We start from the raw sequence: 20,927 nt of genomic DNA, 5'->3' as shown, positions 1-20,927 counted from the left end.
ATGACCCTGGGACACTGTGACCGTCATAAATATGAATCAGTTGCCAAGCATCTGAATGTAAATCACAAGACCCTGGAGATGCTGCAACATTCCAGCTGATCGGCGCTTCTTCTGGGCTCAGAAGTGCCAGGATTAGTGCTGAGCTCCAGCTGGATCCTGGCGCTGATCCTGGCGCTTCCTCTGAGCCCTGACCGTCTCTCGCTCAGGCTTGTGCGGTGCTGCCACCGGTTCAGCTCATTCCCTTCCCCCGCTACCACTTTTCTAGGAGGGTCGCGTACCACCTGCCAGGTGCCCATGTACCACAGGTGGTACCCGTACCACCGGTTGAAAAGCCCTGTTCTATTGCACCAAGAGGAAGTCGATGCCTTTTTTTTTAACCTTGTTGTCCTCTACCCCAGAGTTCTCTGACCTTTCCGGGAGCGGAAAGCAGCTTCCAAATTACTGCGTGTACGCGCACGTGCAAGCACGCAAACGGGGCCACGCCCACTGGCGCAGTGCTAGCGGCCGCGCATGTGGCATGCCCCTGGTGCCATGTAGAGGGCCGTGCATCCCCGCGGTGGCTAGTGGTCCGTTCGCGCATGCGCAAATGGGTCGCGCATGCCCCCACGCTAGTGTTCCCGTCCGCGTCTATGTGCAAACAGGGCCATGGGTGCTAGCGTGTGTGGGGGGGGAATGCGCGCCGAAGCACGTGCGCACCCTGGCCAGCCATTTCTGCGGCCTGCTGGCCAAGAGCCTACAGCCTGGTCCCGGGCCGTGGCCCATAGGTGGGGGACCCCCGCCCTACCCTACAGTTTTCTCTCTTTCCCTTTTCCACCTCTATTATACCTTTATCTCCATTTTTCTTAATGCGTTTTGTATTTTACGCTTTGGGAAACTAATAACCATGCTGAAGCACCAGCAACACTGCTTGAAGTACAGGCGACCCTCGGCTTACGACCACAATTGAACCCAACAGTGCTGTCGTTAAGTGGGACATTTGTTAAAAGTGAATTTTGCCCCTCCCCCCCCAGCTTTTTTACGGCCTTTCTTGCCACGGTTGTTAACTTGAATCCCTGCGGTTGCTGAGTTAGTAAGCCGGTCGTTCAGCGAATCTGGCTTCCCCCGTTGACTTTATTTATTTATTTTATTTTATTTTAATCCCATTTATATCCCGCCCTTCTCCGAAGACTCAGGGCGGCTTACAATCTAAGCACAAATCAGTGTGCTTAGCAATAGCCTTCATTCTATGTATATGCCTGCTTTATTAGGGCTTTGCTTGTCAGAAGGTCGCAAAAAGGGGAACAACGGACCCAGGGACGCTGCGACCGTCGTAAATACGAACCAGTTTGCCTTGTGCCAGAATTTTGACCATGCGACCCACGGGGTTGCTGCAACGGTCATTAAGTCTGAAAAATGGTCCTAAGTTACTTTTAAGCGGTCCTAATGTTACTTCTCTCAGTGGCCGTTATCACCTCGGTCACTAAATGAATGGTTATAAGTCGAGGACTGTATAAATCTTTTGACTCTGCACGTATCCTCTTTTACAAGGCATCCAGCAGGCATCCCCAATTTCCTGGCTCTGTCATCTTTCGTTTCTGGGACCGCCTTGAAAACCAGCTTCTGTTTTCCTCATGACGTCTTGCCTGAATTCAATCTGCCATTTCGGGTCAAAAACATCTGGGTGACTTCACCACCTCCACCCATGGGACCACTTTAATTTTGTTACCAAGAGTTTTGAAATGCGATTTCCTTTTCCTGCGAGGCCATCAGTGCTTAATGCTTTTGCAACATTCACCATTAATGGAAATAGTCTGGAGGAAAATAATAATAATAATAATGAAGCTTCTTCCTCCACTGAGGGGGTGAAGTCACCAGCTCCAATTGAGTCCTGCCTAGGCATTTTTTTTAAAAAAAGCACATTTTCGTGGAGTGGATGTAAGATTGGCAGCCACCAGCTCTGCTAAGTGAGATCCTAAAACAATCCCTTCTTTCTGAAACATCTTTCTGCAAACTAACAGAATAAATGTTAGAGTGGGAAGGGACCTTGGAGGTCTTCTAGTCCAGCCCCCTGCTCACGCAGGAAGCCCTATACCATTTCAGACAAATGGTTGTCCAATCTCTTTTTAGAAACTTCCAGTGTTGGAGCACTCACAGCTTCTGGAGGCAAGCTGTTCCACCGGTTAATTGTTCTCGCTGTCAGGAAATTCTTCCTTAGTTTTAAGTTGCTTCTCTCCTTGATTAGTTTCCATCCGTTGCTTCTTGTCCTGCCTTCAGGGGCTTTGGAGAATAGCTTGACTCCCTCTTCTCTGGGGCAGCCCCTGAGAGATTGTAAGGCTGCTATCATGTCGCCCTGGCCCTTCTTTTCTTTAAACTACTAGACGTACCCAATTCCTGCAACCGTTCTTTGTATGTTTTATCCTCCGGTCCCCTAATCATCTTTGTTGCTCTTCTCTGCATTCTTTCTAGAATCCCAACATCTTTTTTACATTGCGGTGACCAAAACTGGATGCAGGATTCCAAGTGGGATCTTCTAGAAAAGGCAGTTAGCTTTTAAGGCAATTGTGGATGCCCTGCTGATAGGAAACCTATTTTTAAAGACCGTTTAAAAAAACTGTTGCATCGTGTTAGTGCATTAGAGGCCTTCACTCTTACAACAGGGAGAGAACATGGAGCCAGTCTTAATATTTCCGAGCTGTATTTAGCCGTGCTGCTAATTACCAGAGTTTCTCCTGTTGAGTGTGACTTCAACAATTTACTCAAGCCACCCTTATTTTTATGTTGTTGACTGTTTTACCTTGCCTAACCGGATGCTTTTTTATGAGACGTTCAGTACTTAAAGAAACTTTTAGGGTTTTTACGATGTGGATTAGCGAGTGTGCAAGGACACATACTTTTGTTAAGTCAAGCCGACAACAGCAGGGGATAGCACAAGTTATCGCTAGCTGTGCAAAAGACCTAATTCACCAGTGCCCGCTGTTTGTAGATAGGGAGAAACAATTTTTTTTGAAATTATTTTTTTTAAAAAAAAATCCGGCTTAGTTTTAGTCTTGGATAGCCAAGTCTTCTGCTGCTCTCATGTTCCAAAGATTAAGAGAAGAGGTCAGTTATTTTCAAGTAATTTCAGCTGAAGAAAAAAACACATTGGCATGCTTTAGCAGAGGTGCTTTGGGCTTTGCAGGGCCCAACCGACCTCTTCTGTTAATTTAGCCTAGCGAAATAGTTGCTGCTCTTCCAAACAATATCCCAATCAAAGAGCTACCAGCTCAGACAAATAATCAAACAGTAATCAAGAAGAAAACCACACTCACACCAACCATGGCAAGGCAAGAGACTGTCTATAAACAAAGAACAAACCCCCTCTCCCTTCTAGCACTGATGATGTTCCCTAGTTGGGCCATGAAACATCTGCAAGAAAGCAACCCAGCTCAGAGAGCACCAGAGTCTTCCTCTTCCTCCTTCTCCTTTGCTTCCTCTTCTTCCTCTCCTTTCCCCCCTCCTCCTTTCCCATCATCTTCCTATCCTCCTCTTCCTCTCCTCCTTTTCCTGCCCTCCTTTTCGTCTTCCTCCTCCTCCTCCTCTCCACAAGCCCCCCTCCCTTCTAGCCCTGATGATGTTCCCTAGTTGGGTCATGAAATGTCTGCAAGAAAACCACCCCGCTCAGAGATCCCCAAGGACTGCACAATCTTTTTTCCCCCTCTTTCTTTCTTTCTTTTCTTTCTTTCCTTTCTCTTCTTCTCCTCCTCCTCCTCTCCACAAGCCCCCCTCCCTTCTAGCACTGATGATGTTCCCTAGTTGGGCCATAAAACATCTGCAAGAAAGCAACCCAGCTCAGAGATCCCCAAGGACCGCACAATCTTTTTTTCCTTCCTTCCTTCCTTCCTTCCTTCCTTCCTTCCTTCCTTTCCTTTCTTTCCTCTTCTTCTTCTCCTCCTCCTCTCCACAAGCCCCCCTCCCTTCTAGCACTGATGATGTTCCCTAGTTGGGCCATAAAACATCTGCAAGAAAGCAACCCAGCTCAGAGATCCCCAAGGACCGCACAATCTTTTTTTCCTTCCTTCCTTCCTTCCTTCCTTCCTTCCTTCCTTCCTTCCTTCCTTCCTTCCTTCCTTCCTTCCTTCCTTCCTTCTTTCCTTTTCTTTTTCTTTCTTTCCTTTCTTTCCTCTTCTTCTCCTCCTCCTCCTCTCCACAAGCCCCCCTCCCTTCTAGCACTGATGATGTTCCCTAGTTGGGCCATGAAACATCTGCAAGAAAGCAACCCAGCTCAGAGATCCCCAAGGACCGCACAATCTTTTTTTCCTTTCTTTCTTTTTCTCTTTCTTTCTTTCTTTTTCTTTCTTTCCTTTCTTTTCTCTTCTTCTCCTCCTCCTCCTCTCCACAAGCCCCCCTCCCTTCTAGCACTGATGATGTTCCCTAGTTGGGCCATGAAACATCTGCAAGAAAGCAACCCAGCTCAGAGATCCCCAAGGACCGCACAATCTTTTTTTCTTTCCTTCCTTCCTTCCTTCCTTCCTTCCTTCCTTCCTTCCTTCCTTCCTTCCTTCCTTCCTTTTTCTTTCTTTCCTTTCTTTCCTCTTCTTCTCCTCCTCCTCCTCTCCACAAGCCCCCCTCCCTTCTAGCACTGATGATGTTCCCTAGTTGGGCCATAAAACATCTGCAAGAAAGCAACCCAGCTCAGAGATCCCCAAGGACCGCACAATCTTTTTTTCCTTCCTTCCTTCCTTCCTTCCTTCCTTCCTTCCTTCCTTCCTTCCTTCCTTCCTTCCTTCCTTCCTTCCTTTTTCTTTCTTTCCTTTCTTTCCTCTTCTTCTCCTCCTCCTCCTCTCCACAAGCCCCCCTCCCTTCTAGCACTGATGATGTTCCCTAGTTGGGCCATGAAACATCTGCAAGAAAGCAACCCAGCTCAGAGAGCACCAGAGTCTTCCTCTTCCTCTTCCTCCTTTGCTTCCTCTTCTTCCTCTCCTTTTCCCCCTCCTCCTTTCCCATCACCTTCCTATCCTCCTCTTCCTCTCCTTTTCCTCCTCTTCCTCTCCTCCTTTTCGTCTTCCTCCTCATCTCCACAAACCCCGCTCCCTTCTCTCGCGGATGATGTTGCCAAGCTGGGTAGCGAAACATCTGCAAGAAAAGCAACCCACAATCCAGCTGAGAAACCACCAAGCACCCCCGCAGTCCTCCTCTTCCTCCTCTCCCCAACCCCCCCCCCAAACTTTAAACGTGAAAAAAGATTTCTCCTCTTCTCCGGGCTTGTTAAAATTCCACCCACAAGAACTCTTGAAATATTATTTTTTTTCCAGCAGGCAACAATATTTTATCAACCAAGCCAGCTAAGCAGAACCGCGGCATCAACGTCAACAGCCAGGGAAGATTCATGTAATCCAGGAGGCTCAAGGGGAAACGGAGTTGCTGGAAAAAAAATTTTTTAAAGAAAAACCCCGCTATGCTCAGAAGCACCTTCTCCGGTTGGGCTCTCCTCTTTTGACTCTGCTGACACATTTGTGAGTTTCTGAGAAATCTGGGCACGTCAATAAAATCAGGGTTTTTTTTGTTTTTTTTTACCGGACTGCTGGCTGACCAGAGATGCACGGGTGAGTTGGGCCAGCCGTATAAATCGAGAAACATTTTTCTTCTCTCCCGCTAGCTCCACGGATGGAAGTAGAGTTTCTTAAAACTTGAGGCCATCTCCTTCGAGCAGAAGAACCTATAATCAGGGGTAGGCAACCTTGGCTTTTTGATGACTGGTGGACTTCAACACCCAGAATTCCTGAGCCAGCCATGCTGAGGGGAAAGGGAGAAGTTTCCAAGCTGAGCCAGGCTGGCTGAGGAATTCTGGGAGTTGAAGTCCGCGAGTCATGAAGGGGGCCATAGTTCTACCATGCTGGCTGAGGAATTCTGGGAGTTGAAGTCCACCAGTCACGAAGGGGCCATAGTTCCCTTACACTGACTGAGGAATTCTGGGAGTTGAAGTCCACCAGTCATAAAAGAGCCAAGGTTGCCTACCCCTGGCCTAGACCTAGACCCCTTTATGACTCGTGGACTTCAACTCCCAGAATTCCTCAGCCAGCCATGCTGAGGGGAAAGGGAGAGGTTTCCAAGCTGAGCCACGCTGGCTGAGGAATTCTGGGAGTTGAAGTCCGCGAGTCATGAAGGGGCCTTAGTTCTCCCACGCTGGCTGAGGAATTCTGGGAGTTGAAGTCCGCAAGTCATAAAAGGGCCAGGTTTGAAGACCCCTGCACTAGGCATACACACTTCCTGGTTCAGTTAAGAGTACCCCTCCCTTTCTGTTGAGAGAGGGCTGTTCAGATGTGACCTAGGTGGCCTTTTTGAGCCCTCTTTCAAGCCAGCGGTCCTCTGTGTCCAAAATGTGGACTTTGCTGTCTTCGAAAGAGCAGCCTTGGTCTATTAAGTGCAGATGGACGGCTGAATCTTGTCCCGATGGGTTTGTTCTCCTATGTTGTGCCGAGCATTTGTGAAGAGATTGTTTCGTTTCCCCAATGTACGGATCTCCACATTGCTCACTGCATTGTACTGCATATACCACGTCGCTCAGTTTGGGTCTGGCTGTTTTATCCTTGGGGTGGACCAGCTTCTGCCTTAGTGTATTCGTGGATTCGAAGTGTGCACCCGTGTTGTGTTGGCTGAAGATCCCCCTGAGCTTTGTCCGATATTCCTGCGACGTGTGGAATGATAACGCTGCTTCGTTTGTTGGCTTATACCAGGGCTAGGGAACCTTGGCTCTTTTAGAACCTGTGGACTTCAATACCCAGAATTCCCGAACCAGCCCTGCTGATTCAGGAATTCTGGGAGTTGAAGTCCACAAGTCACAAAAGAGCCAAGGTTCCCTACCCCTGGTTTATACCAAGCGAATAGGCCAGGGGTAGGCAACCTTGGCTCTTTTATGATTCGTGGACTTCAACTCCCAGAAATCTTGAGCCAGCTTGGCTGGCTGAGGAATTCTGGGAGTTGAAGTCCACGAGTCATAAAAGAGCCAAGATTACCTAGCCCTGGAATAGGCCTACCGCAAACTCTGAAGGAAAAAAAAAGATGCTTAAGGGGGTCAACTGGGGGTTATATACAGCTGGCTAGTTGTGACATGCAAAGCACACCTAAAAAAAAAGAGGCTGGGTGTGAATCCAAATAACAGTGTAGCTTTGTGCAAAATAAATAGCTTGTTCATGAAACGTTTCTCCTCCCAACAGGCGATCCAAGCATTTCAAGGGTGGCTCAGACATTTCTGCAGAGTAAACCTCCAGATGTGGCTCTAATCTTGGGAGACGGTGAACCCGCTTCCTGTCCCAAAAGACCGATTTCCGGAAACGTACAAACCATTTCTGGAATGTTCCAATCAGCCAGTTCAAGCAGAGGAATGACAATTTTCTGCGGACCGCATTCACGTATCCCTACTATACTGCCTGGGGGGGGGGGGGAGAAATGCATTTAGACTTCATTTAGTCCTAGATTGGGGTCTTCAAACTTTTAAGACTGGTGGACTTCAACTCCCAGAATTCCTCAGCCAGCATAGCTTACTCTCTTGTAATCCCTTCCTATGCAATCTCTCCACTAGAGGAGGTAAGAGAAAAAAACAAAACAGGCGTGGCTGGCTGAGGAATTCTGGGAGTTGAAGTCTGCAAGTCATGAAGAGGCCATAGTTCCCCCCATGCTGGCTGAGGAATTCTGGGAGTTGAAGTCCGCGAGTCTTAAAAGCTGCCACGTTTGAAGAGCCGTGTCCTAGATTTACAACCATTTCTTTAGTGACTGAAATTTCAACGGCACTGAGAAAAGTGGCTTGTGACCATTTTTCACACTTAACGACAGTTGCAGGATCGTTGCCACGCGATCAAAATGCAGACGAGTGGCAACTTGGCATGTAATTGTGACGGTCGCAGTGTCCCAGGAGGGTCACGGGGTCCCCTTTTGCGGCCTTCTGGCAAGCAAAGTCCATGGAGAAGCCAGATTTACTTAACAACCGTCTTACTAACTGAACAACTTGCAGAGATTCACTTAACAACGGTGGCAAGAAATGTTGTAAAATGGGGCAAAACTCACTTAACAAGTATCTAGCTTAGCCATGGACATTTTGGACAGGATTGTGGCCGTTAAGTCGAGGACTACCTGTATTTCCAGGGCTAATTACTAGGCCCTATTCCTTCTTCTTGTTGTTGTTAGTTGCAAAGTCGTGTCTGACCCATCGTGACCCCATGGACAACGTTCCTCCAGGCCTTCCTGTCCTCTACCATCTTCTGGAGTCCATTTAAGCTCACGCCTCCTGCTTCAGTGACCATCCAGCCACCTCCTTCTCTGTCGTCCCCTTCTTCTCTTGCCCTCAACCTTTCCCAGCATTAGGCTCTTCTCCAGTGAGTCCTTCCTTCTCATTAGGTGGCCAAAGTATTTGAGTTTCAACTTCAGGATCTGGCCTTCTAAAGAGCAGTCAGGGTTGATCTCCTCTAGGACTGACCGGTTTGATCGCCTTGCAGTCTAAGGGACTCGCAGGAGTCTTCTCCAGCACCAGAGTTCAAAGGCCTCAATTCTTTGGCGCTCGGCCTTTCTTATGGTCCAACTTTCACTGCCATACATTGCAACTGGGAAGACCATAGCCTTGACTATACGCACTTTTGTTGGCAGGGTGATGTCTCTGCTTTTTAGTGTGCTGTCTAGATTTGCCATGGCTTTCCTCCGAAGGAGCAAGCGTCTTTTAATTTCTTGGCTACAGTCCCCATCTGCAGTGATCTTGGAGCCCAGGAAAATAAAATCTGTCACTACCTCCATTTCTTCCCCATCTATTTGCCAGGAATTGAGAGGGCCGGATGCCATGATCTTGGTTTTCTTAATGCTTAGTTTCAACCCAACTTTTGCACTCTCCTTCTTCACTCGCAACAAGAGGCTCTTTAGTTCCTCTTCACTTTCTGCCATTAGAGTGGTATCATCTGCATATCTTAGGTGGTTGATATTTCTCCCAGCAATCTTAATTCCAACTTTAGATTCATCTAGCCCTGCCTTTCTCATGATGTGCTCTGCATATACGTTAAGCAGACAGGATGACAGTATACAGCCTTGCCGGACTCCTTTCCCAATTTTGAACCAATAGATAGCACTAATAACATTAATAATCTCTTGCGTATCAGTACTTGGATGCTAGATCTGAGGCAAGGCCCTATTCTGGAGTCTCTAAGCTGGATCCAGGTTAGCAAAAATTGTATTATATGAAATGTTCTGAAACCAAGTTAAGTGAAGTCTCTGCACCTCTTTAGGATCTCTGGCTCTTCTTTCTTAAACTCCACTTAGTCCTTGACTTACAATCACTGCTGAACCCAAATTGTCCATTGCTAAAGTTTTGCCCCATTTCACAACCTTTCTTGCCACCGTTACTAAGTGAATCACTTCAGCTGTTAAGTGAGAAACACGGTTGTGAAGTGAGCGTGGCTTCCCCCATTGACTTTGCTTGTCAGAAGGTCGCAAAAGGGGATCACGTGGAAACGGGCCCCCCCCCAGGACACTATTGCGACCGTCATAAATATGAGTCGGTGGCCAAGCATCCAAATTTTGATCACGTGACCATGGGGGATGCTGCAAAGGCTGTAAGCGTGAAAAATGGTCATAAGCCACTTCTTTCGGTGCTGTTATAACTTCGAACGGTCACTAAATAAATGGTTGTTAAATCAAGGAGTAGCTGTAAAAGCTTCTTCGGATTCAATGCCTTTACAAGGCCAGAGCAGAAATGACTAATGACCCGGTCTTTTTTAAATTTTTTTACCTCCAAAAAGAGGCACCAGGTCTTATTTTCAGGGTAGGCCTTACCTCACCTCCGTCACCGACAGCTCCACCCAGCCGGTCCACTTCTTCTGGAGCCGAAGTTCTGCAGCTGCATTCGGGCCTGCATTTTGCAGTCAGGCCTTTCCAGAAGGCCTAAGCAGCCGAGTCCCGAGCTATGGATTGAATCCATAGCTCAGTTCTTGGCTGCAGTGGCCTTCCGGAAAGCCCTATGACTGAGAAATGCAGGCCTGGCTGCAGAAGAGGCCTCAGAAGAAGAAATGGGCCGGCAAGGAGAGGCGTGGCTGCCAGGTAAGCAGGTGCAGGGTGGGTGGGGCAGCTTCACACCCCCAGCCTCACCCTAGCTTGGTTTTTAGCTGTGTGCCTCGCCCCAAAACTAGGGCTCATTTTGGGGGTAGGGCTTATATTAGGCCCACCCCCAAAAATAAAGCTAGGGCTTACTGTTGGTGTAGGCCTTACTTTCAGGGAAACACAGTAGAACTAAACATATGGAAGGAAATCCAAATCTTTTAGACCTGGAAACAAAAAGAGCTGATTTCCTGTTCCCAGCTGGTGTACGGCACCAAGAACCTGCCTCTCCAACAAATAGTGTACTTGTCTGAATGCTGCATCGCAGTTTGGTATGAAGGCCTGGCTTTTATCTCCCATGTGGGCTAGGATGTTAGTGGAACCCCATACAGATGTTCTTTTTCCGTATTGGTAAGTAGCTGGCATTATTTCATGGATTTTCTTTTTCATTTCAGCCCTAAGTCACCCAGATGGCTTTTGTGCCTAAGGCGGGACTAGAATTCACCGTCTCCTGGTGATTAGACCAAAAGTCACTCAGCCACGTTTCATACTTAAGACAGAACTAGAATTCACCATCTCCTGGTGACTGGCCTAAAGTTACCAGCGAGCTTTCCTGCTTAAGAAAGAACTAGGATTCAGTCTCCTGACGAGTGGCCTAAATTCACCCATCTGGCTTTCATGCTTAAGGCTGGACTAGAACTCACTGTCTCCCGGTGATTGGCCCAAAGTCACCCAGACAGCTTTCATACTTAAGATAAAACTAGAATTCATTGTCTCCTGGCGATTGGCCCAAAGTTACCAGCCAGCTTTCCTGCTCAAGACAGAACTAGGATTCAGAGTCTTCTCACGACTGGCCTAAATTCACCCAGCTGGCTTTCATGCCTAAGGCTGGACTAGAACTCAGCGCCTCCTGGTGATTGAACCAAAAATCACCCAGCTGCATTTCATACTTAAGACAGAACTAGGATTCACCATCTCCTGGCCGAAAGTCACCCCGCTGGCTTTCACGCCTAAGGCGGAACTAGAACACACAGCCTCCCAGTTTCTAACCACTAGACCCAAGTTAACTCTCATAAATATTTCTTGTCTGTTTTATTGGGGACATTAAACATGAACCGACGATTAAAATCACAGTGAACCAGTCGCGCTCTTCGGGATGTGAGCATTTCCAACTATAGACAGCGTGTCACCGACGGGGGAAGAGGCAGAGACGGAACCAAAGCATCATGTTCATAAGACCCATTGCGGCAATGTCAGGAAGTTCTTAGCTTCCAAATATGATTTTTTTTTCTTGGTCAAAGGGTAGACGCTCTATGAGATCAGAGGACAAAAATGTTCTGTCCCAACCTATTTGGAGAAAAATCCCTGGAAAACATGGGAAGGAGTGTCTGGAATGTGTCCTTTTACATATATATGTTTATATATATACACAGACACACTTATAAACAGCATCGGTTGCCTTGATAGTCACTTAGACTGAGCAATGCCACACAACTAACACAACGGCTCCGAGGAGACCTCTGCTGCCTATAAAGGGTATGAGAGGAGAAGGAAAAAAAATCAGTTTTGGGACATACAGGTGGTCCTCGACTTACAACCGTTCGTTTAAGCGACTGTTCAAAGTTACAACGGCACGAAAAAAAGTGACCCAGGTCTCTTTTTTGCACTTAATGACTGTGGCAGCATTGCGATCAAAATTCGGACACTTGGACAACCGGTTCGTATTTATGACGGCTGCAGCGTCCCCGGGAGTCGCGCGATCCCCTTTTGCGACCTTCTGACACGCAAAGTCCGCGGGGAAGCCAGGTTTGCTTCACAACGTCGTTACTGACTGGAGGGATTCGTTTAACAGCCGTGGCGAGAAAAGTCACAAAATGGGGCAAAAGTTCACTTCACATCTGTCTTGCTTAGCAACAGAGATTTGGGGCTGAATCGTGGTCATAAGGTGAGGACCGCCAGTACTGTCTCAAACTGAAGGGAGAAAGGGACAACCGTGGGACCCTTTTTTAATTAGGTAAGATAAATAACCTTTATTGTCATTTTTTTTTTACTGTGAGCAGACTGGCCCACATTAAACTGAAATTCTGTTGCCTGGTCTCAAAAGAAAGTATATATCCACCCAAAACCATACACAACAGATATACACATGTGCTACACACACACACACACACACACACACACACACACACACACACACACACCAGAGGTCACAGTTTCTCAGTTGGTGGACCAGAGGGAAAGGATGGGGGAAGCATTTTAGACGCGCATATGCAGGCGTATGCACGGGGCCGCAAGCATGCGTGACAAAAAGGGGCGGGGCTAGAACTTGCACGATACTCTCTAGCCCTGCCCACTTCTTGCATGGCACAGCGCCCCGTTAACGCCCATTTTTGCATCTTGCGGCTTGGCGACGGCCTTGTTTTTGTGCCCTGCGGCGCGACGGTATCCCATTGTTATGCCCCCCAACGCTGTCCTGTTTTCGCATCCTGGGGCATGGAGAGCATCCCATTTTTACACCACATGGCATCCTGTTTTCGTGCCGCGCAGCCACGGAACAAGCACAAGTGTGTGTGTGTGTGAGGGGGTGTGCAGGCACATGTGCACAAACAGGCAAGCCTGTCCCGTGGCTCAGGATCAAAGGCCTGGAGACTAAAACATACGAAGAACGGCTGCGGGACTTGGGTTCGGCTAGTTTAAAGAAAAGAAGAAATAGGGGAGACACGATAACAGCGTTGCAGTATTTGAGGGGCTACCACAAAGAAGAGGGGGTCACGTTATTCTCCAGAGGGCAGGACGAGAAACCATGGTTGGAAACTGATCAAGGAGAGAAGCAACCTGGGATTGAGGAGAAACTTCCTGACAGTGAGGACAATTAACCAGTGGAACAGCTTGCCACCAGAAACCATGAGTGCTCCATCACTGGAGGCTTTTAAGAAGAGACTGGACATTCACCTGTCTGAAATGGTATCGGTTGTCCTGCTTGAGCAGGGGGGTGGACTAGAAGGCCTCCGAGGTCCCTTCCCGCTCTATTCTGTTTCTCCTGATTCAGAGGCCAGGATCATCAATTAATTGATAGCATCTAGTTCTGAATTCCAGTTGACCTTCCAGAAAAGCGTGAAGGCCTTCCTCCTCTCCTCCTCCTCCTCCTCCTCATTTCCACAAATCCCACTATTCCCTTCTCTCGCTGACGATGTTAGCTAGTTTGGGTAATGAAACGTCTCCAAGAAAACCACCAACAATCCAGCAAGGACCCTACAGTCCTCCTCCTCCTTCCCTCCCCCACCGCAACTTTAAAAATGTGGAAAGATTTCTCCTCTTTCCCAGGGCTTTTAAAAATTCCACCCACAAGAACGCTTGAAATATTTTGTCCGGCAGACCGTAGTTTATCAACCGAGCCAGCATTTGTCACGGGGGTTTCGCCGAAGCAAGGAGGAACGGACATCACACGCTGACTGGAGACCATCCCTGGAAATTGGAGCCAGAGCTTCCAAGCCAGTCTCAACGACGACAACAAAAACCACCGACCGGTTTACACAGGACAAAATGAATACTCGGAACGTCGAGAGAGAGAGAGAGAAAAAAAATAATAATAATTCTGGCTCCGACCAGGTGGTGGAAAACGGCGACTGTACCTGAACAAAATAAAGCCCAGAGATTCCACAGCCGCCCGTCTGACGTCATCGTTCACATCGCTCACCTGTGAAAAAGAAAAAAAAAAAGAGAGCGAGCAGAAATTAGGCTAAATATTATGGAAATCGCCCGCGCAGAGGATTTATTACCCCTGTTTCCTGAGCATTTATTACCCGTTTCCCCCAAAATAAATCCTAACCGGAAAACAAGGCTAGCGTGATTTTTCAGGATGCTCGTAATATAAGCCCTACCCTCAAAATAAGCCCCAGTTAAGATCGTCAGCCAGGTACTACGTTTCCCCAAATGTAAGCCCCAGTTTGATTTTCGGGGATGGGCTTAATATAAGCTCCCCCTCAAAAGTAAGCCCTAGTTTTGGGGTGAGGAGCACACCTAAAAATCAAGCTAGGGCAGGGGTAGAGGGGGGGGTGTGAAGCTGCCCTACGCGCCCCGCACCCGCTTACCTTACCGGTAGGACCGCCGCAGCCAGGCCTCCTACACTTGTCAAGCCGCGCGGCTCATCGCACCAGGAGGTTGCACAGCGCTTCGGCCTGTTTCCGCTGCTCGCAGCGGGATGCTCGTGGCCGCTGAAGTCAAGCAGCAGCGCGGCAGGTGTCGGGGAGTGCGAGGCCTGGCTGGGGTGGTCCTAAAGTCAGACACACACACACACACACACACACACACACACACACCCAAAATAAGACCTAGTGCCTCTTTTGGAGGCAAAAAAAATGGAAGAGCGGGTCTCATTTTTGGGAAAACACGGTAGACGCGTTTAGTACCGTATTTCCCAAAATCTAGTTTAAAGAAGAAAAGGACCAGGGGGGACATGACAGCGGCCTTCCAGTATCTCAGGGGCTGCCCCAAAGAAGAGGGAGTCAAGCTATTCTCCAAAGCACCAGAGAGAAGGACAAGAAGCAACGGGTGGAGAAATTAACTAAAGAGAGAAGCAACCTAGAACTAAGGAGAAACTTCCCGACAGTTAGAACAATTAACCAGTGGAACAACCTGCCTCCAGAAGCTGTGAATGCTCCAACAGTGGACGTTTTTAAGAAGAGACTGGCCAGCCATTTGTCTGAAATGGTATAGCGTTTCCTGCTTGAGCAGGAGGTTGGACTAGATGACCTCCCAGGTCCCTTACAACTATTATTATTATTATTATTATTATTATTATTATTATTATTATTATTATTATTGCAGTTATTAAGTTAGTAACATGGTTGTTAAGTGAATCTGGCTTCCCCATTGTCAGGTCGCAAAAGGGGATCCCGTGACCCCGGGGACACCGCAGGCTCCCTGCAACTGTCACATGTACATGCCAGTTGCCAGGCGTCTGAATTTTGATCATGTAATAATAACAACAACAAGAACAACAACAACAACAACAATAATAATAATAATAAAGTTGGAAGGGACCTTGGAGGTCATCTAGTCCAACCCCCTGCTCAGGCAGGAAACCTTATACCATTTCAGGCAAATGTGACCATGAGGGGCTGCTGCAACGGTCGTTAAGCATGAAAAACAATCCTAAGTCACTTTCTTCAGGGCCGTTGCAACTGCGAACGGTCACTCAGTGAACTCTTGTTGGTTGAGGACTACATTCATTCATTCATTCATTCAAACTTCTACGGTTTACTCCAGAGTAAAAAGCCCTCACCGCCACATGCAAGAGACGCCTGATGGCTTTGTTGTTTCCTGAGCCGCAATAAGCCATTGCGACGGTATACATCCCCGAACGGCGGAGAATCGGGTCCTGGAGGGGGGGGGGGGGAGAGAAAAAAAAGCGTTATAAATTTCACTGCAGGAAAAACAGGGCAAAATTCAGGGTCACGATAACTGTTTTTGCCCACAGACTTTGTAGGGATGAATTAATAGATTAATTAGAAACCAATAAAATATTGGTAGCTCAGGGTTGAACTTTGGGTGTCCTTGCTGCTCTCTGAGCTTGGCTACTTTCTTGGAGACGTTTCATGACCCAACTAGGGAACATCATCAGTGCAAGAGGGAGTGTGGGGGGGCGGGTCTGCTCTGTTTATATACTAATAGCTTTTCCTGTCAACGTTGATGGGATTGTTCTTTTCTTCTTGGTGATTCCTTGGTTAGACTGTTGTTTTCTTATGTTTTCTCCAATTTTCCCCACCACAGCAACCCTGTGAGGTGGGCTAGACTGACAGGGAGGGACTGGCCCAAAGTCACCCAGCTGCCTTTCTTGCCTAAAGATGAGACGAGAACTCACCGTCTCCTGGTGATTGGCCCAGTCACCCAGCCAGCTTTCATGCCTCAGGCAGGACTAGAACTCACCGTCTCCTGGTGACTGGTCCAAAGTCACCCAGCTGGCTTCCATGCCTAAGGCGGGACTAGAACTCACTATCTCCCGCAGACTGGCCCAAAGTCACCTAGCTGCTTTCCTGTCTAAGGCGGGACTAGAACTCACCGTCTCCTGGTGATTGGCCCAGTCACCCAGCTGGCTTTCCTGCTTAAGGTGGGACTAGAACTCACCGTCTCCTGGCGATTGGCCCAAAGTCACCCAGCCAGCTTTCATGCCTCAGGCAGGACTAGAACTCACCGTCTCCTGGTGACTGGTCCAAAGTCACCCAGCTGGCTTCCATGCCTCAGGCGGGACTAGAACTCACTATCTCCCGCAGACTGGCCCAAAGTCACCTAGCTGCTTTCCTGTCTAAGGCGGGACTAGAACTCACCGTCTCCTGGTGATTGGCCCAAAGTCACCCAGCCAGCTTTTATGCCTAAGGCGGGACTAGAACTCACCCTCTCCCGGGGACTGGCCCAAAGCCACACAGCCAGCTTTCACGCCTAAACCAGGACTAGAACTCACCGTCTCCTGGTGATTGGCCCAAAGTCATTCTTTCCTGGCTAGGAAAAGATTTGAACTCATGGCCTCCTGCTTTCTAGCCTGGTGCTTTAACCACTGGACCAAAGTGGCTCATCGTACCCCCCTAGTCACCCGCCAGAAATAGATGCTCAAAAGCCAAATATTGGCATTTCTTTCTAAAAAAAAAAGAAAAAAGCACTAAGAAAGGGGGGGGGAAACCCTCACCTTATCTCTGCAGAGGCTCTCTATGAGGGCATCGGCTTCCTCCATCCGCCCGTACATCACCAGGGCGATGCCAACCGCCAGGCCCCGTAAAATCTTCTCGTGCTGGGTTTCCTGGGCATAGCCCACCATGTCCTCGATGGCCTGGGCGTTTTTCGATCCCAGCATCACCAGGCCCAGAGCCAGACCGGCAGCTTCGCCTTGCGGGTGGGAAAGAAAGAAAGCGGAATCAAGATCGACGCGAAGGTTCCCTATTCTGTGCTTACGCGTCTTCGTCTTTTACGCTACAAGCGAATAAAAATCATTAATCAAAATTATACTGGGGGGGAAAAAAAGAGACAGATGACTTCTTTGATCGGAAAGACTCTCAGGTCGGTCATGAACCGCCCGTTTGAAGAGGTATGGACTTCAGTTCCCAGAATTCCCCAGCCAGCTGTCCCTGAGTGAGGGAGAAGGACGGTTTTAAAGTAACAGAACAGAGTTAAAAGGGAGCTTGGAGGTCTTCTAGTCCAGCCCCCTTCTCTCCTTTCCTTTCCTTTCCCCTCCTCCTCCTCCTCCCCCGAATAACAGAGTTGGAAGGGACCTTGGAGGTCATCTAGTCCAACCCCCTGCTCAGGCAGGAAACCCTATACCATCTCAGACAAATGGTTGTCCAATCTCTTCTCAGAAACTTTGATAAATGAAATAAATCATACACAATTCCGGCTTTTCTTCTCTAATTCTCCTAAATAACTGTGGCAACCTTGTGATCCGACTCTTCCAGTACCTTTGCTGCCTGTTAGAAAGACTTGAGCACGGCAGTACCCACAGTGGAGGAATGGAGTGAGAAAAAGTCAGAACCCACAAAAATGGAGAAAATTGACCTGTTTGCTCGGGGGGGGGGGAACCAATAGAACTTTTTTTTTTTAAAGACTAGAAACCTCATACGGAATTTCTGCTGAAAGGGGAAAAAAATTGAAACAACGGCTTGTGAGTTCAGATAAAGATGGGCAAAATGAAGGGCTGAAGGAACGTACAATATCTAACAGGGAGGAGACCTCACAAAAGTGCAACTATCTGTTGAAAAGAAGGTGGGAAGTCATTATATTTCTTAAACTTTTTTTTTTTGTTTACTTCTTGTGTTCTTTCATTTCCACCACCACCACCCCCGCTCTTTCTCCTTTTCTCCCCTTGATTTGTCTTTTAGCGTGTGGGAAAAATGTAAATAAATTTTAAAAATAGTGCAGAGAGCGGGAGTGACCGTGTGTTCTTAAATGTCCGCTACAGCAGTTCCAAAGGTGCCTTTTTTTTCCCAGGAGGCAACTGGACTTTCTTGTTTTTCCTTTGAAGACGTTTTGCTTCCCCTCCCAGAAGCTTCTTCAGCTCTGACTGGATGGCGGGGAGTGGGAGGATTTATACTCCTTGCAGACAGCCGGTCATTTGCATTCTTTTAAAGAATGGTTGAGGCCACTTGGAGATTTATCTGTGTCCTCAAGGTCACCTGAATAGTGCAAATGGGTGTGGAGCTTTCTTGGGACTGCGGAAAGGACTGTGTACACTCTGCAACACAGTTCCAAGAAGTTTCCACACCCATTTGCACCACTCAGGTGACCCTGAGGACACAGATAAACCTCCAAGTGGCTTCAACGACTCGCTAAAAGAAGGCAAATGACCAGCTTTCTGCAAGGAGTATAAATGCCTTGGTAAGGCCACACCTGGAATTCTGCATCCAGTTTTGGTCACCACGATGTAAAAATGATGTTGAGACTCTGGAAAGAGTGGAGAGAAGAGCAACAAAGAGGATCAGGGGACTGGAGGCTAAAACATATAAGGAACGGCTGCTGGAATTGGGTATGTCTTGTTTAACGAAGAGAAGGACAAGGGGTGACATGATAGCAGTGTTTCCAATCTCTCAGGGGCTGCCCCAAAGAAAAGGGAGTCAAGCTCTTCTCCAAAGCACCTGAAGGCAAGACAAGAAGCAACTAACCAAAGAGAGAAGCAACCTAGAACTAAGAATAAATTTCCTGACAGTTAGAACAGTGGAACTCCTTGCCTCCAGCTGTGGATGCTCCAACACTGGAAGTTTTTAAGAAGAGACTAGACAGCCATTTGTCTGGAATGGTACAGGGTTTCCTACCTGAGCAGGGGGTTGGACTAGATGACCTCCAAGGTCCCTTCCAGCTTTTTATTATTATTATTATTATTATTATTATTATTATTATTATTATTATTATTATTATTATGAAACTGGGTTTGTTGTGGAGGGCTGAACCAACAGGGCTGTGAAAATAGGAATTCACGCGCAGATATACATAAATTGATCATCAAAATAGCAGCTGCTTTCAAAATAAAATCAGGACAATTGTCATTGCATGCATGCACTTATTTAAATCTGACTTTAAATTTCCAAGATGTGCTCATGCGGGCTGGAAAATGGACAGCCAAAAGGGCTTGGGGTTCATAAAATGCCCTTCTGCCTGATAAAAGTAGCTTTCCCGTGCTGGAAATTCAACCATTATCACAATACAGGTAGTCCTCGACTTAACGATCACAATGGACCCCCCCCCAAATTTCTTTGGCTAAGTGAGTTTTGCCCGCATTTTACCACCTTCCCTGCCACAGCTGTGAAGGGAACCACTGCAGCTGTTAAGTTAGTAACCGGGTTCTTAAATGTACCTGACTTTGGTACATTTGCGGAAGGTTGCAAAAGGTGATCACAGGGCACCGCAACCGTCATAAGCACAAGTCAGTGGCCAGAAGGGGATCACATGACCGTGGGGATGCTGCAGTGGCTAAGTGTGAAAAAAACAGGCCCTAAGGCACTTTTTTTTTAGTGCCGTTGTAACTTCGAACGGGCACAAAACAACCTGTACTCTTTGCATAGGCCAGGGGTAGGCAACCTTGGCTCCCTAACCTCTCCCTTTTCCCTCAGTGTGGCTGTCTCAGGAATTCTGGGAGTTGAAGTCCACGAGTCATGAAGGGGCCAAAGTTTCACTCATGCTGTCTCAGGAATTCTGGGAGTTGAAGTCCACGAGTCGTGAAGGGACCAAAATTTTCCCCACGCTGAGGAATTCTGGGAGTTGAAGTCTGCAAGCCATGAAGGGGCCATAGTTCCCCCACGCTGGCTGAGGAATTCTGGGAGTTGAAGTCCGCAAGCCATGAGGGGGCCATAGTTCCCCCATGCTGGCTGAGGAATTCTGGGAGTTGAAGTCCACGAGTCATAAAGGGGCCAAAGTTTCCCTCATGCTGTCTCAGGAATTCTGGGAGTTGAGGTCCACGAGTCATAAGAGAGCCCAGGTTGCCTACCCCTGGCATAGGCTGAGTGTTGCATCGCAAGGACCTGGAATTAAGGAGAAACTTCCTAACAGTGAGGACAATTAACCAGTGGAACAGAAGTTGCCTCCAGAAATCATGGGTGCTCCATCACTGGAGGCTTTTAAGAAAAGACTGGACAGGCATTTGTCTCAAATGGGATAGGGTCTCCTGCTTGAGCAGAGGGCTGGACTAGAAGACCTCCAAGGTCCCTTCCAGCTCTATTCTGACTACTATGAATAACCACTGTCATAAAACACAAGGCCATAAACACCAAGAATCTTAAGATTCTTAAGATGCCGGAAACTGACCGGTCACTGCATCATCTTGGTACAGGTTCGTTTTCAAGAGATCATAGACATCTTGACGTGCTGTCCCCATGGCAGCCAAGCCCAGCCCCAGGCTTCCCCCGTGCCGAACAATCTGCAAAAATAAAATAAAATAAAATAATAATAAGCAAGAGGACTCTTTGGGCTCCAGTCCTGGAGAGAAGGCAGCCAAATCTGGGAACTGAAGGAGACACTTTTCAAATCCTTGTTCAAGTTCAAATCTTCTCTGTGGACGGACTTAAAATCTGGATGTCTCCCAATCCAATAACAGGATTGGTTTTTTTTTAACTGTTAGGTGAAAACCCTCCTGTCTTTTAAGACCTCAAGATGTTATACAAGCAATCCTCGATTTACAATAGGTTGCTTACCGACCTACTCGGGTTTCAAAGTTGTGACAGACAGACAGACACACACACCATCCTGTGACCACAAATTTTGCGCTGGGCAACACAGCTGGTGTTTACGGCTGCCCCCAGAGCCACTTTTTGCTGAAAAACCAGACGTTTTAGGACAGTTTTGCTGAAAAGTGGAAGTTACTTCTGGTGTCAAGGATGTAACTTTGGCAGCTAAGCGCCTCTGCGTTTCATCTTGCCTTTAGA

The 20,927-nt window shown here is 47.8% G+C and overlaps 1 protein-coding gene across 1 annotated transcript in view; it reads right to left on the bottom strand.

Moving 5' to 3' along the window:
* The window catches only part of PSMD1 (proteasome 26S subunit, non-ATPase 1), a gene marked incomplete at its 3' end in the record, with an annotated part of 137,063 nt that overhangs the window by 83,124 nt on the left and 33,012 nt on the right, over positions 1-20,927 (bottom strand). The window contains exons 13-16 of the mRNA XM_081329967.1: positions 20,311-20,422; positions 16,712-16,908; positions 15,314-15,409; positions 13,662-13,726 (exon numbers count right to left, since the gene is read on the bottom strand). Coding sequence (XP_081186093.1) covers positions 13,662-13,726; positions 15,314-15,409; positions 16,712-16,908; positions 20,311-20,422 — 470 coding nt within the window. The remainder of the gene's footprint in view (positions 1-13,661; positions 13,727-15,313; positions 15,410-16,711; positions 16,909-20,310; positions 20,423-20,927) is intronic.

This window comes from Vipera berus, assembly GCF_964194415.1.
Source record: "Vipera berus genome assembly, chromosome: 5".
In the NCBI taxonomy this organism is placed as follows: domain Eukaryota; kingdom Metazoa; phylum Chordata; class Lepidosauria; order Squamata; family Viperidae; genus Vipera; species Vipera berus.
This window is presented reverse-complemented; position numbering and strand designations above follow the sequence as displayed.